General features: G+C 41.4%; 1 protein-coding gene and 1 long non-coding RNA gene across 4 annotated transcripts in view; one reads left to right on the top strand and one right to left on the bottom strand.

Moving 5' to 3' along the window:
* Positions 1-2,334: 2,334 nt before the first annotated feature.
* Positions 2,335-6,949, bottom strand: LOC117357445. The gene is made up of 3 exons (XR_004538809.1): positions 6,894-6,949; positions 5,081-5,245; positions 2,335-3,986 (listed from the first exon to the last, which is right to left on the bottom strand). It is a non-coding gene; the product is annotated as an uncharacterized LOC117357445 (long non-coding RNA).
* Positions 6,950-7,012: 63 nt separating this feature from the next.
* The window catches only part of ESPL1 (extra spindle pole bodies like 1, separase), a 370,011-nt gene continuing 356,440 nt past the window's right edge, over positions 7,013-20,583 (top strand). The window contains exons 1-6 of one of the 3 annotated variants that reach the window (XM_033938043.1): positions 7,013-7,076; positions 7,859-7,953; positions 8,979-10,076; positions 13,567-13,671; positions 15,716-15,839; positions 15,942-16,078. In XM_033938043.1, the coding sequence (XP_033793934.1) occupies positions 7,873-7,953; positions 8,979-10,076; positions 13,567-13,671; positions 15,716-15,839; positions 15,942-16,078 (1,545 nt within the window). In that variant the 5' untranslated portion in view covers positions 7,013-7,076; positions 7,859-7,872. Of the gene's footprint in view, positions 7,084-7,156; positions 7,218-7,858; positions 7,954-8,978; positions 10,077-13,566; positions 13,672-15,715; positions 15,840-15,941; positions 16,079-20,583 lie in introns of those variants that run through there. The other 2 variants (XM_033938045.1, XM_033938044.1) reach the window with 2 other exon arrangements.

Genomic DNA, 20,583 nt, shown 5'->3' with positions numbered 1-20,583 from the left:
TGGTCTGGTGGTGATTCAGGGCAGAGGTAATCCTCCTACGCTTCTGCCCCGTACAGACTCTCTACTCAAAATGAATGACATGAATTCCCAAGGCAACTTCACAAGACTGCTGTGAGTTTGGTTTATATTTGAGTCAACCTTTTTTTTTTTTAATCATTTTCAAATTTACAAATCAAGTATCACTTGTACAGAAAGATAAAGGTAAGCCAATAAGGTAATAAAATATCATTCTAACATCTCAAACATCAATAATAAGAAAATCGTTATGGCTTAACTTCAGCTCAAGTCCACATATAGAGATTCAAGATAAACCTAGCGGAAAATAAAAGAAACATTAACAAACTAAATTGCTATATAAAGAAGAAACCGACCCTTTAGACTGAGACAGGATAACAAATATTCAATTGTCCCTCATAATTCCCCTTAAGCCTGAGGCGCTGTAGACAAGAATGTTGTCAACTGGCTTGGATCAATGAAAAGATATTTTTTCATACGATATTGTATCATACATTTACATGGATGCCGAAGAAAAAAGGTCGCCCCCAAAGCTATAACCCCTGGTTTTAAAAGAAGAAATTCACGTCTCCTTTTTTGAGTATCTCGAGCCAGATCTGGGAAAATCAATATTTTAAGTCCCATAAATTTTTTTCTGTCTATTTTTAAAGAAAAGCCTAAGCAACCAATTTTTATCTGGTGCTAAGGCAACAGTAATCAAAAGTGTCACCGGGATAGTCATTTCTGTTTCAGAAAGTTCCAATATTTCTGTAGCATCAAATGGTTGCTGTTCCTTTCTTGTATTCGTTGTTGTTCATCTTTTTTAATAGGTAAATAATAAGCTTGAGTGAGTGGTGGCAACATATCTTCAGAAATTTCCAAAATTTCCATCATATAACGTTTCACTATATCTCTTGGAGGTATTGTTGCTACCCTCGGAAAATTTATTAATCTAAGATTATTATTTCTAGAGAAATTTTCTAAGGATTCCAGCTTCCTTCTCAAGTTAATATTATCTTTAATTAATACTTCTCTAATCTGTTTAGTAACTTTCAATTTTTGATTGGTATTTTCTAAGGAACTTTTTATTTCATCAAGTTCAACTTTCAAATTCCCTACCTCAGTCTCTTGGAACTTAAGTCTTTCTTCCAACTGGTTAAGTTGTGGTTTAACCGATTTTGCCAAGTCTGCCACCAGGTCCCAAAGGGAATCAAGAGTTACTTCTCTGGATTTTTCAGTAAGAGAAACATTTGCAAAGTGTAAAGTCTCACCAGTTGATATCCCTTCTTGAACAGCCTTACTCAGGTTCAAATTCAACCCTGCAGTTGTTAAACTCTCAGGTTCTTCCAAACTCTCCTGTAAATGAGAGTTTGTCTCCATTCTCCCCTCTCTGCTCTCTGTGGCCTCCGAGGGAGAGTACTGCCCATGATCCGGAAGCACCTCCTCTTGTGGGGAGCTGGTAATCTGAGGAGGAGTCAACCTTTTTTCTGGGAGAAAAAGGTTACCTCGGTTTATATTCAAGTATACTTTACATGGTATGCTCTTTTAACACATACTTTGTTGCAGCACTTAGACCCTGATTCTGTTAATGGCGCTTGTCACAGGCACCTACAAAACAGACACCGCTTCCAGAATCGTGGCTCCCTATGTGCCATAAATATAGGCCATAGTTTTACAAGCTACATTTCTGGTACCCAGAATTCTTCCTGAATCATGGCCAATGGTGTATAGTGACACCGAAGTCAAGCACCACCTCTAACCATTTCTGGGCTTCAATGTCACTATGCACCACTAGCCACCAGGGACCTAGGTGCTGGTCCTGAAGGCTGTGTAGTGACGGCTATTTATTTTACGAGGTTTTGATTGGGTTTTAATAGCGTGACCAATCCAACCACTTAAACCCAATTAAACCAATTAAGTTAGGCAGCAGTAGTTTCAAGTTTATTATTAAATTTGATAAATCGCCTATTCAAAATTCTAGGCAATGTACAAATAAGTAAAATTACAGAGTTAGGGGAAACAGACATAACTAACAAAAAAGACTAAGTCTACTAAACATGATAAAAAACCAACTTATACAAACATATTAAAACATGAGAGGCTAGGAAAGAAATACAATCTGATTATAAAGAAAAACAGTTAAGGTTAAAAACGATAGGAAATTTGTAAAAACTTAGAAATTTGAGTAAGCGATCAATCAAATATACAATAAACTTAAAGAATGAAAATTGCCTGTGTCACTTGACAGGTCAGTGAGGTCTGCTCTCTGGCAGAGATTTAGGGTGGTGATCTGCCACACTGGCCATAAGGTTAGCTAAGCCTTTACCAAATAGCATCTGTGCTTTGAAGGGCAGTCTGCTCAGAATGGCTTTGGAGGCTGAATCGCCTACCAATTGCCTGATCCAGAGCATCCTGTAGGTCTAAATGGCATTTACCAAAACCTCTCTCATGACTCTGATGATGTCATATAGAGCATCTTGATACATAATCCAACCCCTCCAGCAATAGCTTGGGGGCAGACGTCCTCCTCTACAATAGGACTCCACCTTAACTTGATGTGGCAAGCACATGTCACAAATGAGGCTTGACCCAAACTTAAACATGACAACACAGATCCAACGCCTCATTAAAAACGCTTATGGCAAACTTTACTGGGTTAGAGGACTGAAACCCTACCTCTTCCACCAAGCAATGTCCAACGTAGTAATATCCCTGGTACTCAAAATCTTTGACTACTGCAATGCAGCCTTGTTAGGTTTACTGAAATACATGATCAGACAGATCCAAACAGTACAACAGCAGCAAGGTTTTTGCTAGAAAAATCAAGACAGACGAGTGCCACCCTGCAACTGAAAGAATTACACTGGCTCCTGATTGAAAGCAGGGTGAAATTCAATATTTTATTGCTGACACACAAAACCACTCACCTCTCAGAATTGCAATATTTTGGGCCAGACTATATAACCACATTTCAGCTCATGCCCTACGCTTGAGCCAGGAGTCTCTATTACAAATACCTTCCTTCAAAGACATCAAATACAAAAGCACAAGGGCAAGAATGTTCTCTGTAATGGCTCCAATGTAATGGAACACCCTACCGAAGGAATTAAAGCTAGAAAAGGACACCAGAAAATTAAAGAAAGGGATAAAGACTATCCTTTACTCAGACTACTTCAAATGAAACTGTGAGCCGACAGAGGGAGGAAGCAATATAGTGGGGACCCCCCCCCCCCCCCAATTAGGAACACGATAGGAGGACAGGACATGACATCGTTTCAGAAATGTTTATGATGAATATGGTAAATGGAACTAAAATAAATTAGGATGAGTATAACTAGAATTATCTAGGATGAAAATAAATAGGACGAATACAGTACACCTTTCTAGAGCTATTTAGGATGCATGTAAATATAGATTACCTAATTGTAACAGTTAACTTATTTAGGAGGGTGTAAATATAATATACTTAGAATGGTTAACTGTAGTCTTGTGTAAACATAGCATACATATATTAGTGATATATGTGGATTTTATTATTTTATCTGATGTAAATCGCATTGAAATGAGATTTTGCGATCTAATCAAAGAGTTTGTTAAACTTGAAACTAAACTGTAATGCAAATGCAAACTTGATACTGTAGCCAAGCAGCTAGGAGGCTGACAACAATCACAGTGGAATCCATTTGAATCTGTATTTAAAATCCATTACAGATGTCTTTGAAAATGAGTTGAAATTGACTCTCCAGTCATTAGTAGCGGTATAAAAGCTTCCGATAAAGGTAATGTCCAGATGTGCAGGAAAAAAGGTGGTCTGAGCATTTGAGCCACTCATGACTGTGCACTGTGGATGGCTGCTGGGGCTCCAACTTTAACTCCCTGAGCGCATCTGTGATAACATGTGAAATAGTAGGTGACTTGAAAAGCCTCTGCACCGTTGGATGGTCCTTGAGAAGAGGAGACTGCGAGGGGATATGATCGAGACTTTCAAAATTCTGAAAGGAATCAACAAAATAGAGCAGGAAAAAAAATTATTTACAATGTCCAATGTGACACGAACAAGAGGACATGGACTGAAGCTAAGGGGGGGAGAAGTTCAGGACAGATATCAGGAAGTTCTGCTTCACGCAATGAGTGGTAGACACCTGGAATGCTCTCCCAGAAGAGGAAATTGCGGAATCCACTGTTCTAGGATTTAAGGGTAAGTTAGATGTATATCTCCTTAGGAGATGCTTGGAGTGATATGGGGACTAAAACTATGCCAAGGTACACCTGGCGGGGGCCTCCGCGTGTGCGGATCGCCGGACTTGATGGACCTAGGGTCTGTTCTGGAGATGGCACTTCTTATGTTCTTAGTTATCACCTCTTGATTCCTGGTCCCAGACAGTAAACCGGAATCCTCCAGGAAAACAGCTGAGCCCGGGGACAATAAAGACATGGAGTCTAATTTCCAATCCTCTCAGTCCTGTTCCACTTGGTCAGTAAGGCTGGGATCCAGCTTACTCTGCGGTGCTCCAGAAGAGGAAATCTACCCCTGGTTTATTGCCAGCAAGCCCTCAGGCAGTGCAGCACATCCCAGGCCCATCAAATAAGCTTTCAACACTTGCCAATGTCAACTACCTTATATACTTGAATATAAGTCGATCTGAATATAAGCCGAGACCCCCTTTCCCCCCAAAAAAGGAGGAAAAATGGTTGACTCGAATATAAGTTGGGCGGCTTAATTTTCAAGTGCCCTGCCCTGTCAAGCTCTGCACCCAGCCCCCTTCTTTCCTGCCCTCCCCATCAGGCTCTGTGCCCAGCACCCTTCCATACTCCCCTCCCCTGTCAGACTCTGCGCCCAACATCCTTCCATCCTCCCCTGCTGTCAGGCTCTGTGCCCAGCACCCTTCCATCCTCTCCTCTCCTCACCTGTCAGGCTCTGTACCCAGCACCCTTCCCTCTCTCCCCTGTCAAGCATTGCACCAGCCCCCTTCCTTCCCCCTCCCCTGTCAGACTGCATCCAGCACCCTTCTTTTCTTTCCCCGTCAGACTCTGCACCCTCCCAAGCTCTGCCCCGCCTCCCTCCCTGCCCTAGCCTCATAGGTACCTCATCTTGGCGATCCGTGGTGGAGGTGCAGCGGGCAGGAGCGAACTTTCCAAGTTCCTGCCCTACTGCTAACCAGCTTCCATGAGTTCCTTCAGTTGCTGAGTGACACGAGCAGGAGTGCAATTTTGAGCTGCTACTCGGTACTGAGAGGCATCCTTACTGGCTCTGCAAATTCTCACAAGAATAAGTATAAATAAATTAATAAAGCCATGCAGAAGCACAAAACCAGCTTGCTCAACAGGTACACCTGGGAGTTGCCCTGCAAGCTGCAGCCCGCCCTTGCAGAATTTGCATCCTCTTCCAGGTAGAGTAGCCCCCATAATGGGGTCCTCTGGGCATCAAAACTTCACAAACTTAAGAAAAATACTTGAAAATAACAAAAACCAAACAGCTGATCAGAACACACCTTCTCAGTTCGCTTGCAGAAGGAAAATTGAAGAGAGCACTATACTCCTCTGGTGAAGAAGAAAGAGCTGAAAGTTGTGATTGACACCCTTCTGCAAGCAGTTTACAAGCGCAGATTGATCACTTAACATACAGACTTCTATGTTTATGTAACAGAATTACATATTACCAATAGTAGCTCTGCAAGTTCATTTTTAATTCCATCAGTACTCTGGGATGGATACTATTTGGTCTAGGCAATTTGCTACTTTTCAGTGTGTCAAATTGCCCCATTACATCTTCCTGGTTTAGAGAGATTTCTTTCAGGTTCTCTGACTCATCAGCATTGAATATAGTTTCTGGCACTAGTATCTCTCACATCTTCTTCTGTTATCACCAAAGCAAAAAATTAATCTCTCATCTACAGCCTACACCTTTTAACCCTCTGTCATCTTTTTACAAATACTAGACTCAATAGGAATCACAGGCAATGTACTATTGTGGTTTAAAGCAGGGGTGCCCAATACGTCGATCGCGATCGACCGGTAGATCGCTAAGGCAAAGTGAGTCGATCGCAGAGCCCATCCCGGGCTCTGTGATAGACTGGCATTGCCTTCACAATCTACCGGGCCGATCAGCCTTCCTCTCCCCGACGTCAATTTTGCTGTTGGAGAGGAAATTCCGGGCCAGCCAAAGTTGTTACTATGGGCTCCTTTTACGAAGGTGTGTTAGGGCCTTAACACGTGGAATAGTGCACGCTAGCCACTATCGCCTCCTTTTAAGCAGGCGGTAATCTTTTGCGTGCACTAAAACTGGTAGTGCACCTTTGTAAAAGGAGTCCTATGTGTTTTTTTTGCATTCAACACAATTTTCTTTTCAAAGTCTCTCTTTGCCTTCCTTATCAGTACTTTGAATTTGATTTGCCATTCCTTATGCTATTTCCTATTATTTTTAGTTGGATTCTTCTGTTTTCAGAAGAATTTTCTTTTAGCTCTAATAGCTTCCTTCACCTCACCCCTAATTATTTTAGAAAAATTGTCTCCTATGACCTGAAATACCACATGCTTTCTCTAACACCTCATCAGTCCGTGTCCCATGCAAAATAGGTGGAGTACCTTAATAGTTAGAATAGCAGACTGAGAAATAGGAAAACCAGGGTTCAAACCCCACTACTGCTCTTTGGGAGGGGGGGGGAGCATAAAATCTGACCCCTATGCTTTACTTTCCACCTTAAAAGCCAATTGCCAAAGGTTAGAAGGAAAGCCAGATCCTATGCTATAAAGCCTGAGCTGTGATCCAAAGGATCCAGATGAGCCCTGGCAGCATTTAAAGTGCGGAAAGCATAGGCTCCAAAGGATCTGCCTTTTATCCCTATTTCTCTCTTTGTGATCAGATATCTTGTTGAACCAACGATAATCTTTTTATTTACATCAACAATCCTTGAGCGGTGGAGCTCCACGATCTCACGCACCACACGTCCCGAAATGCTGTGCGCCTAGCGACATGGCGTCATTTAGAAAACGATCACGGTGATTGGCCACTAGTCTATATTTGAACAGGCCGGAAGCGCGGGCGACTTGTGTTCTGAACTGCCACTGGGATAACGCAGTTGGTAAGAGGTGCTGAGGGTTTGGATAGATGTTTTCAGATTAGTTTCCTTTATTTATCTGGTCTGCTCGTTCCTGCACCCAGTGCTTTTATTAATGTTCTGTTGTATCACGTGAAACTGGAGCTGCGGTTATTACAGACTCTGGTACTAGTTGAATAGCTTGTTTAACCGATATTAGAAGAGAGAACATATCTCTTCAGGGACGTCCTAGCTCACAGAACATATCTGCTTTTGATCCTTTCTCAAGATAGTTTTGTTTAAGTGTTTTATGGCTTCTTCCTTTTGGATTGATAGCGATATAAAAGGAGAGATTAAACCAGAGCTAACGAAACTGTGGGTCAGGACTCTAAACACCATACCATACTGTTTTTATACCCTACAATTATCAGCAAGGAATCATTGCGGCTTACATAAGATTAATAAGAATTCATAATAGTTAACATCAAGGATCAGGCAATATAGAGTTCATGGAGGTTAGAAAACTCAAGTTTGGGGTTATGACTTGGTTGGGCTCTCTTTTAAGGTTATAAGCAGTGTTAATGGGAAAAGTCTTGACTTTTCTGCTTCTCAGCCTGCTACCTAAAATAATTAGGCTATGCCTGCATTCTAGAGTCTGAGAAAGTAATGAATTCATGGGCCTATTCCTTGTTTGGCTCTCTGATTTACAAGTTGTACCATGGTCTTCCCTTTAAACACTGTCATGCAGTATAAGGAATTGCTTCCATGACAAGCTTTGTACAATATTTATTGTAAATAATATTAACAATGTATTTCTCCTTGTTTAGAGTCTGAAAGCAAAATGAAGATCCTTAAGGGAGCAGATTTTGTGAAACAAACAAGCACACAAGAGGCTGCTGAGAAGTTGCTGGCAAATGTAAAGGTGAGAAGAAATACAGTAATTATCTTTTTTAATTTGGCGCATTGGTAACTAGAATGCCTGAAATGTTTAAAAAAAATGACTCAGCACTTCAGTAGTTTTCTTTGCCCAGTATTTCTCATTTTCTTTTATCAGCTACATTGGCCACCAATGCTATGGTTCTTGTACCATGAACCTTTGACAATTATTGGTATTTCTTTCTTTATATTAATATTTTATCCAGTGCCTGCCTGCTTGTGTGCTTGCAAAGTGTTCAGTATATCCATATTATAAATATGGTAAATACTATAAAAACTAAACAGCTATAGATAAAACATACACAAGGATTCCCTCCAGAATCCTGAATCATGGACTCTAAATTCAGCCACAAGGCACCATTCTCATTGATGATACGACTCTTTCCCTTAAAGATTATAGACAGCTTTTGTATATTAGTATTTTTAGCTGATCCCAGTATGTAGAAAGCATGACTAAACCAGGGATCTTTTCCACTGAGCATTGGACATGATTAGTCCATATTGAAGTAAGCTGTATTACCAAAGGAGCCTCTTACATGTTTGAAACGTGATTCTGAATTAAGGAAAGAATGCCTCCTTCCACTGCCCCATATTAAAATTAGATGTACAGTACAGTGACAAAAAAAGCCAATTGAAAAAAACACCTTGTGATGGTGGTTTTGTTAATTTTATGCTTTTAACATTTGATAGTGCAAGCAATAATGCTAGCTTATCTGAGGGTGATTTTAACCCTCCCCTCCAAAAAAACCCCCCCAAAACAACAAACAACTTTGAGCTACTTTTTCACTTGGAAACCAATGCAAAATGGTTTCTGATAGCCTATGAAAAACTAGTTGGGAATATGAGGCAGGAAGCTTATATAATTAAACATTTTATGAAAGCTACAGAATTATTTTGGGTTTCTTGTAATCAAACATTACTATTCTAATAGGAACAGTGTTTGATAGAACACACTATACTAATTATAAAGCAACATTTACACTAACACTTTAAAAACATTTTCTTTTCCAGAATCTTTTCACTTGCAGTAACTCAGAGGTGTCATTAACCACAGACCAGATAACTGAGCACAGGGTGGTATTTGATAAAATACTCCGTGCCTGCAACCAGCATGTCGAGGAAGGCAAATTGTGTCTACGACATCTTGAAAGTCTTTTGCTCCTAGCAGAGATGGCATGGCAGGGTTATATGGAAACTGGACCCCACCGGACTCCATTTTATCTGGAGAAAATACTCTACCACTTCATAAGGAACCTCAGTGGTCAGGGGTGGTACAATGCATGTGTAAAATTTGCTGATCATTTGTATAATTCTTTGGTGCTGTACAATTCCTTAAAGATGGGTGAAGAACTTTTGAAAGAGTATGATATTATCACCAAAAGTGCTTTTAGCATCCTGTGGAAAGGGGCAGAAGGAGTCTCCAGGCCTGGACAATTAACCAAAGCAGAGTGTCAGGAGGCACTTGTCATCAGATTACAGGCTGTACGTTTTTTGATGCTCCTGGAGGGCAAAGGTCCATCTTTGCTATCTGAACAGTCCTGCTTTGTATCTCTCTCAGCTCGTCATGCATCTGCTGCTTTGGTGTTGTTTGAAACCCAAAGCATCTCTGTGACACAAGAGGCAGCTTGCTTCCAGAGTGATCAGATTTTCTACCTGTTAATTCATCCTTTCATGGAAAGGAAACCACAAACTGAGCCCCTGACTCTAGCTCAGGCAACTTGTGTTATTGAGCTTACCATGGAGAGGTGTAAACGCCTTTGTAGAAGTAGTTGTCTGATAAAAGGAAAGGAAGCTGTTGAGCAAGGCCTCTATTATCTAAAATCAGGCAAGTTGAATCCTAGCTCTGCTGCTGCCCTGGAACTTTGCCGTATTGGTGTAGAACTGCAGCAGGCATCATCAGGAAGTCCTCTTCTTTCCCAAGCTGCTGCTGCTTTGTGCCCATTCCTTAGTGGAAGCGAGGAGCAGTGCAGGTTGCTGAGTGGATGCTGCCAATTTGTGATCTCCTGCATGAAGAGGAATGATAGCAGGATTTTCTCTCAAGAGGATCTTGGGAATCTCTTGTCTTTCATGGAACTGTATGATCAGCTTATCAGCCAGCAAATGGCACAGGTGAGGAGCTTAGCTTGGTTAGCCTTAATACAGTCTGCTAAGGCAATGATGCATTAATATTCAATCTAAAGTTTGCTTTCTTATAAGGAGTTTTATCAAGTATAGATATGTATGCAATCACATAAACATTCGTCAAATAAGCCTGAATTTTTTAACCATATTGATAGTTGGTGTTTCTTTAGCATCCCTCCAGACCAGCACAGATGGATGAGCTTATGCTCTGGCAATTGGTGGAGACTGAGAACACACTGAATTCTAACAATATAATTGGGCTGTGTAGTCCCTCCTAGAATTATCTGTTCTCAGTCTCCAACAGATGGAGTGGTAAGCCTGTACAGTCCTCTTCTATTTTTTCTAGGCCTTTCCTTAGGAACGTTTGGAGAGGATAGGAAGGAACTTTTTTTGGCCTTTGGTTGTCTGGACTGAGATTGGGGCCCGCGGTGGTCCTGTTTAACCTTGGGAGTGTCACACTAGTTCCTCCTTCCATTCCCTCACCTCCCCAATTTTAATTAGAGGTGCCTCAGCTGTATGCCTTGCCAGGGGGCAAAGACTACAGCTTGGAGAACTAGTGAGGTCCGCTTCTTTAAAGCTTAATTGAAGAAAAAAAAAACCCTGAGGCAGAGCCAGAGTTTTTTTGTTGTTTTTACTTGTGCCGGTCTGAAAGGAAGTTGCTGTTCATTAATTTTTCTCCCTTCTAAATTACCGGCAGTTGTTTTGAGCCTGCTTTGTGATTCACAATGAGCACTTCTTGGCTGAAGAAGTGCTCAGTGTGCTCCTGCAGAGATCTCAATGTGGTTGGTGTGTGTTCTTTTGCTTGTGGCCGCGCAAAGGGGGAACCCTCGTCAAGGTTGGTGTTGGTGTTGAGTGCCGGCAGGAAAGATTCACCAGCAGCTGCGAAGGGAAAGTTGGCCATCTTCAGTGGGGGACATCCATGATTCCCCAACCGCCCATGGCTCTGGGGCTTTCCCTGCTGGCGAGGAGGCCTGAGTTTCTCTGACCACTGTATACTGGGGATTCCCTTTTCACGGCTGGTTCTTTTCAGGCCTCTTTAGTACTTACAACCTGAGGGGGAGCCATTTTCATTGGGCTTTTCCTCTTTGGCGGGAAACTCTGCCATTTTAGCTGAGTCTTCAGCTGAGCACCTGCCTACATTAAGCAGGAACAGGTCCATCAGGCCTCTTGGCAGTTGAGGGAGATTCTGTCCCTTTGGGGGGGGTTTCTTGGATTTTGCACTGCCTATATCTAAGGTGTACTGCCTGCACTTGGGGGGGGGGGGTCATGACAGGAGGAAGTGGGCATTCCTCCTGCTATTTTTGCTGGCAGGCCAGAAGGTAAGGCACAGCATGGATTGAGTGAGACAATGGTAGAGGGAATGATATTTTATTTTTTAACTAGTCTTTAAGCCCGTTAACATTAATGGGTGCTAGAATAGATGTGTCTGTCTGTGTTTCTTTATCTCTCTCTCCTTGGCCGCTGTCTGTATCCTTCTGTCTCCCCCCCCCCCCCCCGAGCAAAGCTGTCTGCCCCCAGCACACACCTCCCCCCCAAAGCAGCCCCCTTTCCCTCTCCCTAACTGTCTCTCCATGGCCCCTTCTGTCTTCCCCCCCCTAGAGCAAAGCTGTCTGTCCCCAGCACACCTCCCCCCAAAGCAGCCCCCTTTCCCTCTCCCCCTGGCTCCCGGTATTGATCCCTTCTTACCCTCCCTCCATCCCGGCATCTTTTAGCCTGCTCCTCTTCAAAGCAGCCTGCGATCGTGATGGCCAGCTTTAGCGAACCTAGCAGGCCACTCTCCAACTCAGTATCATGTTCCCTCTGACGCGATCCCGTGCGTCAGAGGGAGCGTAGGGAGTGTGCTACTGAGGTTGGAGAGCGGCCTGCGAGGTTCGCTAAAGCCGGCCACGATCGCAGGCTGCTCTGAAGAGGAGGATCAGCGGCGGCGAGTGAGGGCGGGAGGTGTGTTCCCTGCCGAGGACACGGGCAGGGAGAAAGCACAGTCCCGCGCCTTCAGCCACCGCACGAGCCTCCAGCCCCTGCAAGCGCCGTGAGGTGTCAAATAGAATACTGCCACAGAAGCACACCTCACGGCGACAGGAATCACGAATTTTGAAGAGCGCATGTGCGTTCTAGGATTTTATTATAGATTTAGTGGTTGATTTACATCTGCTGTCTGTTCAGGAAGAAATGCATTTGTTTCTTTTCCTCTGGGGTTGTACTACATGCAGTCTTGCACCTTAGGGTTTGTTTGTATATATTAGTACTTTTAGTTTTTCGTCCCATATTTGCATGGGGTTATCTATGTTCTGGTAGGAATGAATATTGAAAAGCATACAGTGTGCTTTGTGTAGTTTAATTTTGTGGTTACCATTGTGTTAATATTATGTATATATGAAAAATGAATGGAAAAAATGGTGTTACCGTATTTTCACGTAGATAACGCGCACCCGTGTAAAACGCGCATAGGAAACCGAAATATATGTAAAAAATTTTTGAATACCACGCATGCTGCCCGACTCTCCCGTCGCCGCCCGACTCTCCTTTCGCCCGCCCTGACTCTCCTCTGGCCACCCCGACTCTCCTTTCGCCCGCCCCGACTCTCCTCTCCCCCTTGAAATCCTGTCTCCACCCTGAAAGCCTGATGCCCCCCCCCCGACGTCGGATTCACCCCCCCGCAGGACCGCTCGCACCCCCACCCCGAAGGAGTGCGTGCGAGCGGTCCTTCGGGGTGGGGGTGAATCGGACGTCGGGGGGGAAACTATGTAAAAAAAATTTTGTACAACGCGCTCACGCGTATAACACGCAAGGTTATGCACGGTTTGTAAAATCGTGTATAACGCACGCGTTATATGCGTGAAAATATGGTAGTTAGTACTATTATGGGGGGGGGGTGTCTGGGGCAGAGATTGAGTGGAGATAGGTGGAGTTTGGCCCACGACTTAGCCCAGTGTTCTTCAACTGCCGGTCTGCAGACTGATGCCGGTCCACAAAATAATAATTTTATTTCTGCTGGTCCATTGGTATCAAAAAGTTGAAGAACACTGGTCTAAGCAACTGTTAGCATTCTGTGGTCGCACAGCAGAACATGTGCAGAATTTTGTCCTAATGGGTGCTGCTGGAAGTACCAGAACACTCCATAAGCTAGGATCTCTAGCAAAGGTGTTTCAGATTTATCCATTCCTTATTTCTGATACAGGGATACAATAGAAAGTGTTAATATGAAACTTACTTCATTTAGTACCACCAAATGTGGGGTTCAGTATAAGGGATGAATTGGTGAAGGGCCTTTAAAGTTTATGCCTGGAATATACTAGGTCCATGGTGCTATGAGAGCAGTACAAATCATTTTTAACTGTTCACCAAAGTAACTTCTGTCATTAGACTCAATTTACTTAAAGTATGCATTAGATACATTTTTTTAAAATGAGCTTCCACTGTAGTAGTACTATTTTGGTTTTAATTTGCTTTAACTCTGGCTTTGGTCTTTCCATTTTAGCTTTCTGGAGATTGCACAAAACAGCGGAGGAGTCTTAAGCAGCAACAGTACAACAGTCTTCAGCTCTCTACCAATACTATTTATAGCTTCCTTCAGCATTTTCAGGTACTTCACAGTGGAAGAGGAACAATGTCTGAGGGCCATGGGCACCCCTTTACTAGTGCAGTCTGTTCTTAACCAGTTTTAACCCTTTGTCACCTGCAATGGTACATTAGGGTGTGCCCGCTGCACCTCTGGACCACCAGGGATCAGCAGAGGAGGTACAAAGAGAGGGCAGGGAGGGGAGACAGGGTGCAGAGCCTGGGAGGGAGGGTGCTGGATGCTGAGTCTGACGGGGGGAGGGAAGGGAGGAAGGGAATGGGTACAGAGCCTTAAAGGGGTTGGGAGGAAAGGGGGCTGGGTACAGAGCCTTAAAGGGGTTGGAAGGAAAGGGGGCTGGGTACAGAGCCTTAAAGGGGTTGGAAGGAAAGGGGGCTGGGTGCAGAGCCTGATCAGGAGGGAAGGGGGCTGGGTGCAGTGCCTGACGAGGGAGGGAGGGAAGGGTGCACTGCTTGGCAAGTAGGGGGCTGGGTGCAGAGCCTGATGGGGCAGTGCACTTGAATATTAAGCCGCCCGACTTATATTCGAGTCAACCATTTTTCCTCCTTTTTGGGGAAAATGGGGTCTTGACTTATATGTGGATCGAGTCTCAGGACTCAAGGATCTCCCATATGAAGAACGCCTAGGTAAGTTGCAGCTATACACTCTCGAGGAACGCAGAGAGGGGAGACATGATGGAGACGTTCAAATATGTTACTGGCCATATTGAGGTGGAAGACATCTTTTTCCTCACAGGACCTAAGGTGACAAGAGGGCATACGCTAAAAATCAGGGGTGGGAGATTTCATGGTGACACTTGGAAGTATTTCTTCACCGAAAGGGTGGTTGATCGATGGAATGATCTTCCACTTCAGGTAGTAGAGGCCAACAACGTGCTCGATTTTAAGAATAAATGGGATAAACATGTGGGTTCACTTCGAGGAAGTGCTTAGGGGGGTGGGTTATTCGAGTTGGCAGACTTGTTGGGCCGATGGCCCTTTTCTGCCGTCGTATTCTGTTTCTATGTTTCTATGACTTATATTTGAGTATATACAGTATATTTTTATGTTGTGCAAATCCTAAATTTGTATGTTATACTGTGAGCCACCTTGGATAAAGTTGGATTAAAAATGTTTTAAAACACTTTGGTCAGTAACGGGAAATGTAAAAGGCCTAAGTTCCCCATGCACTTATCAGTGTCTATACAAAATTTAAGCAATTGGAGGGGGGTATTTGCATACAAGTAACACCTCCAAAAAGCAAATGAAGGGCTGCTATTTTCCCTATACAATTTCTGCTTTTAATGCAGGGGTTTTCAATCCGGTCCTTGGAACACACAGACAATCAGGTTTTTGGGATATCCACAAAGAATAAGCTTGATTTACACACTGTGGAGGCAGTGCATGCAAATTCTCATGCTTATTAATTATGGGTATCATGAAAACCTGACTGGCTGGATGTGTTCTAAGGACTGGGTTGAGAACCCTTGATCTGTGATAAAGAAATGGGGGAAGGTGCCAGTTATTTTCTAAAACTTTAACAAGACTTGTTTTTGTTTAACTAATTAGTAACTGACTAGCATATATTTCTAGTAAAGATTAGGATGCATTCCATGAGAAGGCAAAGTAACAAAAGGAATTTGAGGGGACAAATGTTAGCCTGACTGTAAACTTTGCTCTAGGTAATACTTGGAAGCAGGATGAGAAGCTTAGCAAGGTAAAAAGAAACTTGGTTGCAGTTTTTAACCTGATGGATGTTTGGGAACTATGGGTCTTACTCAAGAGTTTGTCCCTTCCTATTTCATTTTCATACTTCAACCAGCATGAGGTGCTATAAGACTTACCATCTTTGAAACTTGTGTAAGCAGTACCTATATGAGCATTAAAAGTGCTTACCAAGTCAAATTGCGTAAAGCATCCTACAGCTGAGGGGAAAGCTGAGACTGTAATAAAAGTGCAAGGGAGTTTTGGTCTAATCACAAGTCACTTAAGTGCTGTGTTTCTGTGGGACTGATATAGGGATTGCTTTGCTGTTATAAAGTTGTATCCAAACTTGCTTTTTCATCTATTAGGATGGAAGGCAGCTGCCTGACCTGAAGCAGCTGTTAAACACATGCAGAGACATAGTAGCCAGGATGCTGGATGCTCTTGAGGACCTCTTAGAGCAAGATCTTGCAGAGTATCTCTCTGTTACAGGTCAGCAATCTCGGCACTTTTGTTTTATTTACAGATGGTAAACAGTGGGATAGAGATGTATTTCTAAGCTGTATTTAACTTTTATTAATTTCCCTTTGGCAGCCTCCTCTGTGTATAACCTGGGATATGGACTTTTCCATCTAAAGCTGTATTCAGAGGCATATGACATAAATATTCATCTCTGCAGGTGGTTAAGCAAGGCTGGGGCCAGTGAGGCTCCTCAGCTACCTGTTGACAGGGTAAGTGAACAGGACGGTCTTTCATCAAAGCTGATCTCCTTCCAAGGTCACACAGTTCTAAGGGGTTGAGCTATATCTATATAATTTCAGATTTTCCAGTACACTCTGTATGAGTGCTAATGCTTTTAAAATGACTTTGATTTGACTTTTTTGGTTAATAATGGCGATGTATCAAATATTCAGAACCACTGGTGAAAACCAAAATGACACTGAAGGTATTTCATATACAATGGAACAAGCCTCAGTTTCTTCAGTTTATTGTGGTATATCAAATATATCAAAGTAAACTGTCAGCTGCTTTTAGATCCAGATAACTTTATTGGTATGATTATTTGACAGCTTGCTAAAGCTTTTGAGGTAGAGCATGGTCCATTAGGCTCTGTCAGGTGGCAACATTACCTGTATGACTGCCTTAATTCAGCTTGCTTATGGAGTACTTTTTTGGTGGGTTAAGTAAAAGTAATTGTAATGTGTTACTATGTACATAAGAATTGCCATACTAGGACAGACCAAAGATCCATCAATCCCCAGTATCTTGTTTCCACCAGTGGCCAAGCCAGGTCACAAGTAGCTGGCAAGATTGCAAAAGAGTAAGTTTTTATGCTGCTTATCCAAGTCAATCTTAAAAATGGCTTATGGACTATTTTTAGAAAATTATCCAAACTTTTTTTTTTCTTTTTTCTATCAATTTAAATTACAATCAACATCTATGATAAAGAAATTTCAGCAAAATAGAGATCAATGTAAAGAAAAAGTAAATTATTATGACTGCTCTCAATATAAGGGAAATGAGCCAGCAGGTGGAGATAGAGAAACTGATTAACTGGTCCTATTGGCTGGCCCGCCTCCTGTATCTTCAGTATGCTCTATCTCCCATCAGGTGATGTTCGCTATTCAACTAGCTTCTGGATTCTGGCTTTGACTGGGCAATTATTTTCTCCTGTTGAAGTATCTCTTCAGTGAGAGGGCCATTTTATTTCTGCTGTTGAGGTTGCCCTTCAGTGAGGTGGGGTGTCCGGCTGAACAGTGCCGGCTTTAGGGATTACACCTGGGGCCCCCCAGATCCCTGCCTCACCCTCCCTCCAGTGATAGAGGGTCTGACTGGGTCTCTATTTTTCTTCTTTTCCTTAATTGTGTTAAAAAAACAAAAAAAGGGAGACCACAGTTACTCAATTCCATTTCTGCCCTGCTATTGCTGAGTTTCTGGCACCTACCAGCATTTACTGACACTAACAAACAGCTTGTGAGTATGTTTTTTATAATGCTTGGATTCTGTTTGGTAGGAACTGCCGGTTCTGTTTTGTAATTGTATTGAACTGTGGGTTATGGTTTATAGTTGTGTAGGATCTGCGGGTTCTGTTGTGTAGTTGGGTTGGAACTGCTAGCTCGGGGGGGGCGTGGCTTGGACGCGCAGCCGAATGGATGGGTGAATGAACAGCTCCATTAATTTTTCCTTACTATTTCGGTAGTATTGTCAACATAATGCAGCGAGTAAGCAAGTAAAGCAACAAAAAGGGGAAATGTCAGCTTCAACTTCAGGCAATGCAAAGCGTTCAAAACCGCAGCTGGCGACTCCTTCGAAGGTGTCGTTGCCAAAAGAAGATTTTACTGAATATGATCTGTTTGAGGAACTTCGACAAAAGAAATTGTTTCTAAAAATTCAAAAACTTTGTAAGAAGTGAAGGTGGAGGTTGGTAGCCTTAACAAACAGATGGAACTAATGGAGTTAAAGATGGATCAAATAGGAAAAAGAACGGAGGTGAATGAAAATATGATTCAGCAAAGTAAAATTTCTTTATTCAGTTTTGCATATTACAACAAGTGTATCAGAAAAATTCATATAATCTTATAAATATACACTTGATTTTCTTCATGAACACTTTAAGTACAATATATCATACTTATATTCATATTTTATAATGATTTAAATATTATGTAATATATTTAATAAATATGACAAATGTAAATAAAATAGAAAACCTCCCAATCCCTCCCTACCTATTTCAGAAAATCTAACCTAATACATCAAAATGTATTAATTAATTCATACATATTATGAGAGAAATAAAATACCCACCCCCATCCCCACTTAACAAATATCTTATTATGGGAAAATGTTATTAATCATTACAAAAATCTGCTAAGTAAAATTGATAAGAAAACAATTGATAATCTGTCAAGAGACTTGGAAGACTGTATTAATAGAAGTAAAAGGAATAATTTGAGGATTATTGGGATTCCTGAGGGAGTAGAAAAAAATGATTCAATTGCATTTTTAGAAAGTTTCCTTCCTAAGATTTTGCCCTTAAAAATGAAATTTCCACTTGAATTTGAAAGGGCGCATAGAATCCCTGCAAAAAGGTCTAATCAACAACAGGGTCCATGTCCTATAATTTTTTGACTTAAGATATCAGCAGGTGATGGAAATTATTAAACTGGCAAAAGAAAATAAAAATCTTAGATGCCAGGACTCCAGAATACATAGAGTATCTGATTTTGCCAGGAATACTGCATACAAGAGGAAACAGTTGTTGGAAATGTGCTCAAAATTTAGATCTCTAGGGGCAAGATATGGATTGATGTACCCTGCTATAATAGGGGGTAACATATGGCAATAAAACCTTTAACTTCGAAGATACAGCAAAATTACAAGAATTCTTAGAGAACTGTGAACAGCCGATGGCTTCATGAGACAATTAATAACAGCCAAAACTGTTTTATTTATTTTGATATATGGAAAATAGAGCAAGTTTTATGTTTTTTATTTTTACATTTATTTTAAAGATTGAAGATATTCCTGGAATCGGATTTGGTACATTTCTGAAACATATTTGAATAAACTGATTTTATCAGAATACAGTTATTAGAGTGTTCAAAATGTATGCAAATTTCTCTGACTCGTAAGAAAAAGGGATTCGATGCTTTGATGTTCGTCAAATGTAAGTCAAACTAATTTCTACATAACCATTAGAGGGCAGTGTCATAAAAACGGTGGAGTGAGTAAGGTGACTGAGTGCACGTGGAAAGAACATTAAAAGGAAGACTTCAGCGTAATTGCGGCATCCATTTTGATTTGTTCGGTATTGCTGTGCTAAGTGAGCAGTGAATACTAAAGTAAAGTTTCAAGGAAAAGAAAAGCAATATAAATGGTGGAGAATGAATTCTGTGGAAGAAATTGATAGCGACACACAAACGCTCCTCATGGGTTGCGGATATGACTGAGATGGAGTTTATGGTGTCTAGAGGAATGGCTTTCTTATGTCATCAAAGAAAGGAATACGTTATTTAAAGATATTCGGGATTTTAAACTTAAAAATCAGACATGCAGTTGAAAGGCTTTCAGTTCTTCTGTTATAAATGTGCCTAGTGTGAAGGATATACAGTAAACATCATTGACAGATCAGAAATGTAACAGATATTTTGACAGATGAAAGCCAATCAGATTGCTTTGATAGGAAGTTGTTTTCCATTTTCAAGACAGCAAATTACATTTCAGCCAGGCAAATGCTTGTAATTTCAACTTTGGAAACAGTCATAACTATTCTGCAGACTCATTGACTTATAGTCCTTTGTCATAATTTGTCTATTTTTTCACCTAATAACAATCCTTACTCCAATTTAGGAAACCGAAATGCAGGCTTTGAGTGGAATTGTGTGGAATTGAGTGGAATTGAAGTGGAAATGCAGCTGAGAGTGGATAAAGTGGTGGTCAGTTTCTTGGAAGAAATATTAGCATTAGCAACCTGCTCAGTCAGAAGTGTTATGGTTATGCTGCTAATGTTAGACCTCACATAGGAGTCAGGCAAATATAACATTGAGGATTGTGCTGACTTTGGCATGTTTCTCACCATTTTCAGAGTGATTGGGCAGCGAGAGGACTAATTTCACTCTTCTCTCTCTCTTTTATTTCTTGACTGCTGTTTCTATTAAAATAGTAACCATGGAGGAAGGAAACCCTTAGATGTCTGTGTGGTAAGATAGATTTGTCATGTGCCTATATAGTCTTCAGGAATAGTGAATTTGGCTGTTAGCAGGCTTTCTCTTTTCATTAATTACACGCTGTAAGGAAAACTAATTGTCCATGCCTCCAATTCATTCTATATTGCTCTTGTTCTAGGGGTTATGGGAGAGATTGCTGGATATCGTATCGTGAATTAGAGTTGTATGTTGCCAAAATTGAAAATTAATTGCTTTAGATCTCAACATAAACTTAGAAATATTTGCACGTATTTGCTAGTTTAATGATTACAAGTTTTGGAGGATTTTACAATATTTCTTGTAATTTGGTTTGTAGTAATATAACAGAATATGAAGGATATGAATTATATATAAGAGTTAGGAGATGACTATGGTCACTTGGGGAAGTGGTGTAAGTGATAAATATTAGTCTCCTGTTTTATGTCACATTGTTAAGCTATTGGTTAAAACAGCAAGCATTGCTTCCTTCGTCAGAATATTTGCTTTAGGATTGGATAATATTAAAGTATTAGGAGTTTTCTTGGAAT

This window comes from Geotrypetes seraphini, chromosome 3 (assembly GCF_902459505.1).
Source record: "Geotrypetes seraphini chromosome 3, aGeoSer1.1, whole genome shotgun sequence".
Classification (NCBI taxonomy): domain Eukaryota; kingdom Metazoa; phylum Chordata; class Amphibia; order Gymnophiona; family Dermophiidae; genus Geotrypetes; species Geotrypetes seraphini.
The sequence above is the reverse complement of the archived record's forward strand: the minus strand, read 5'-3'. Positions and strand labels throughout refer to the sequence as shown.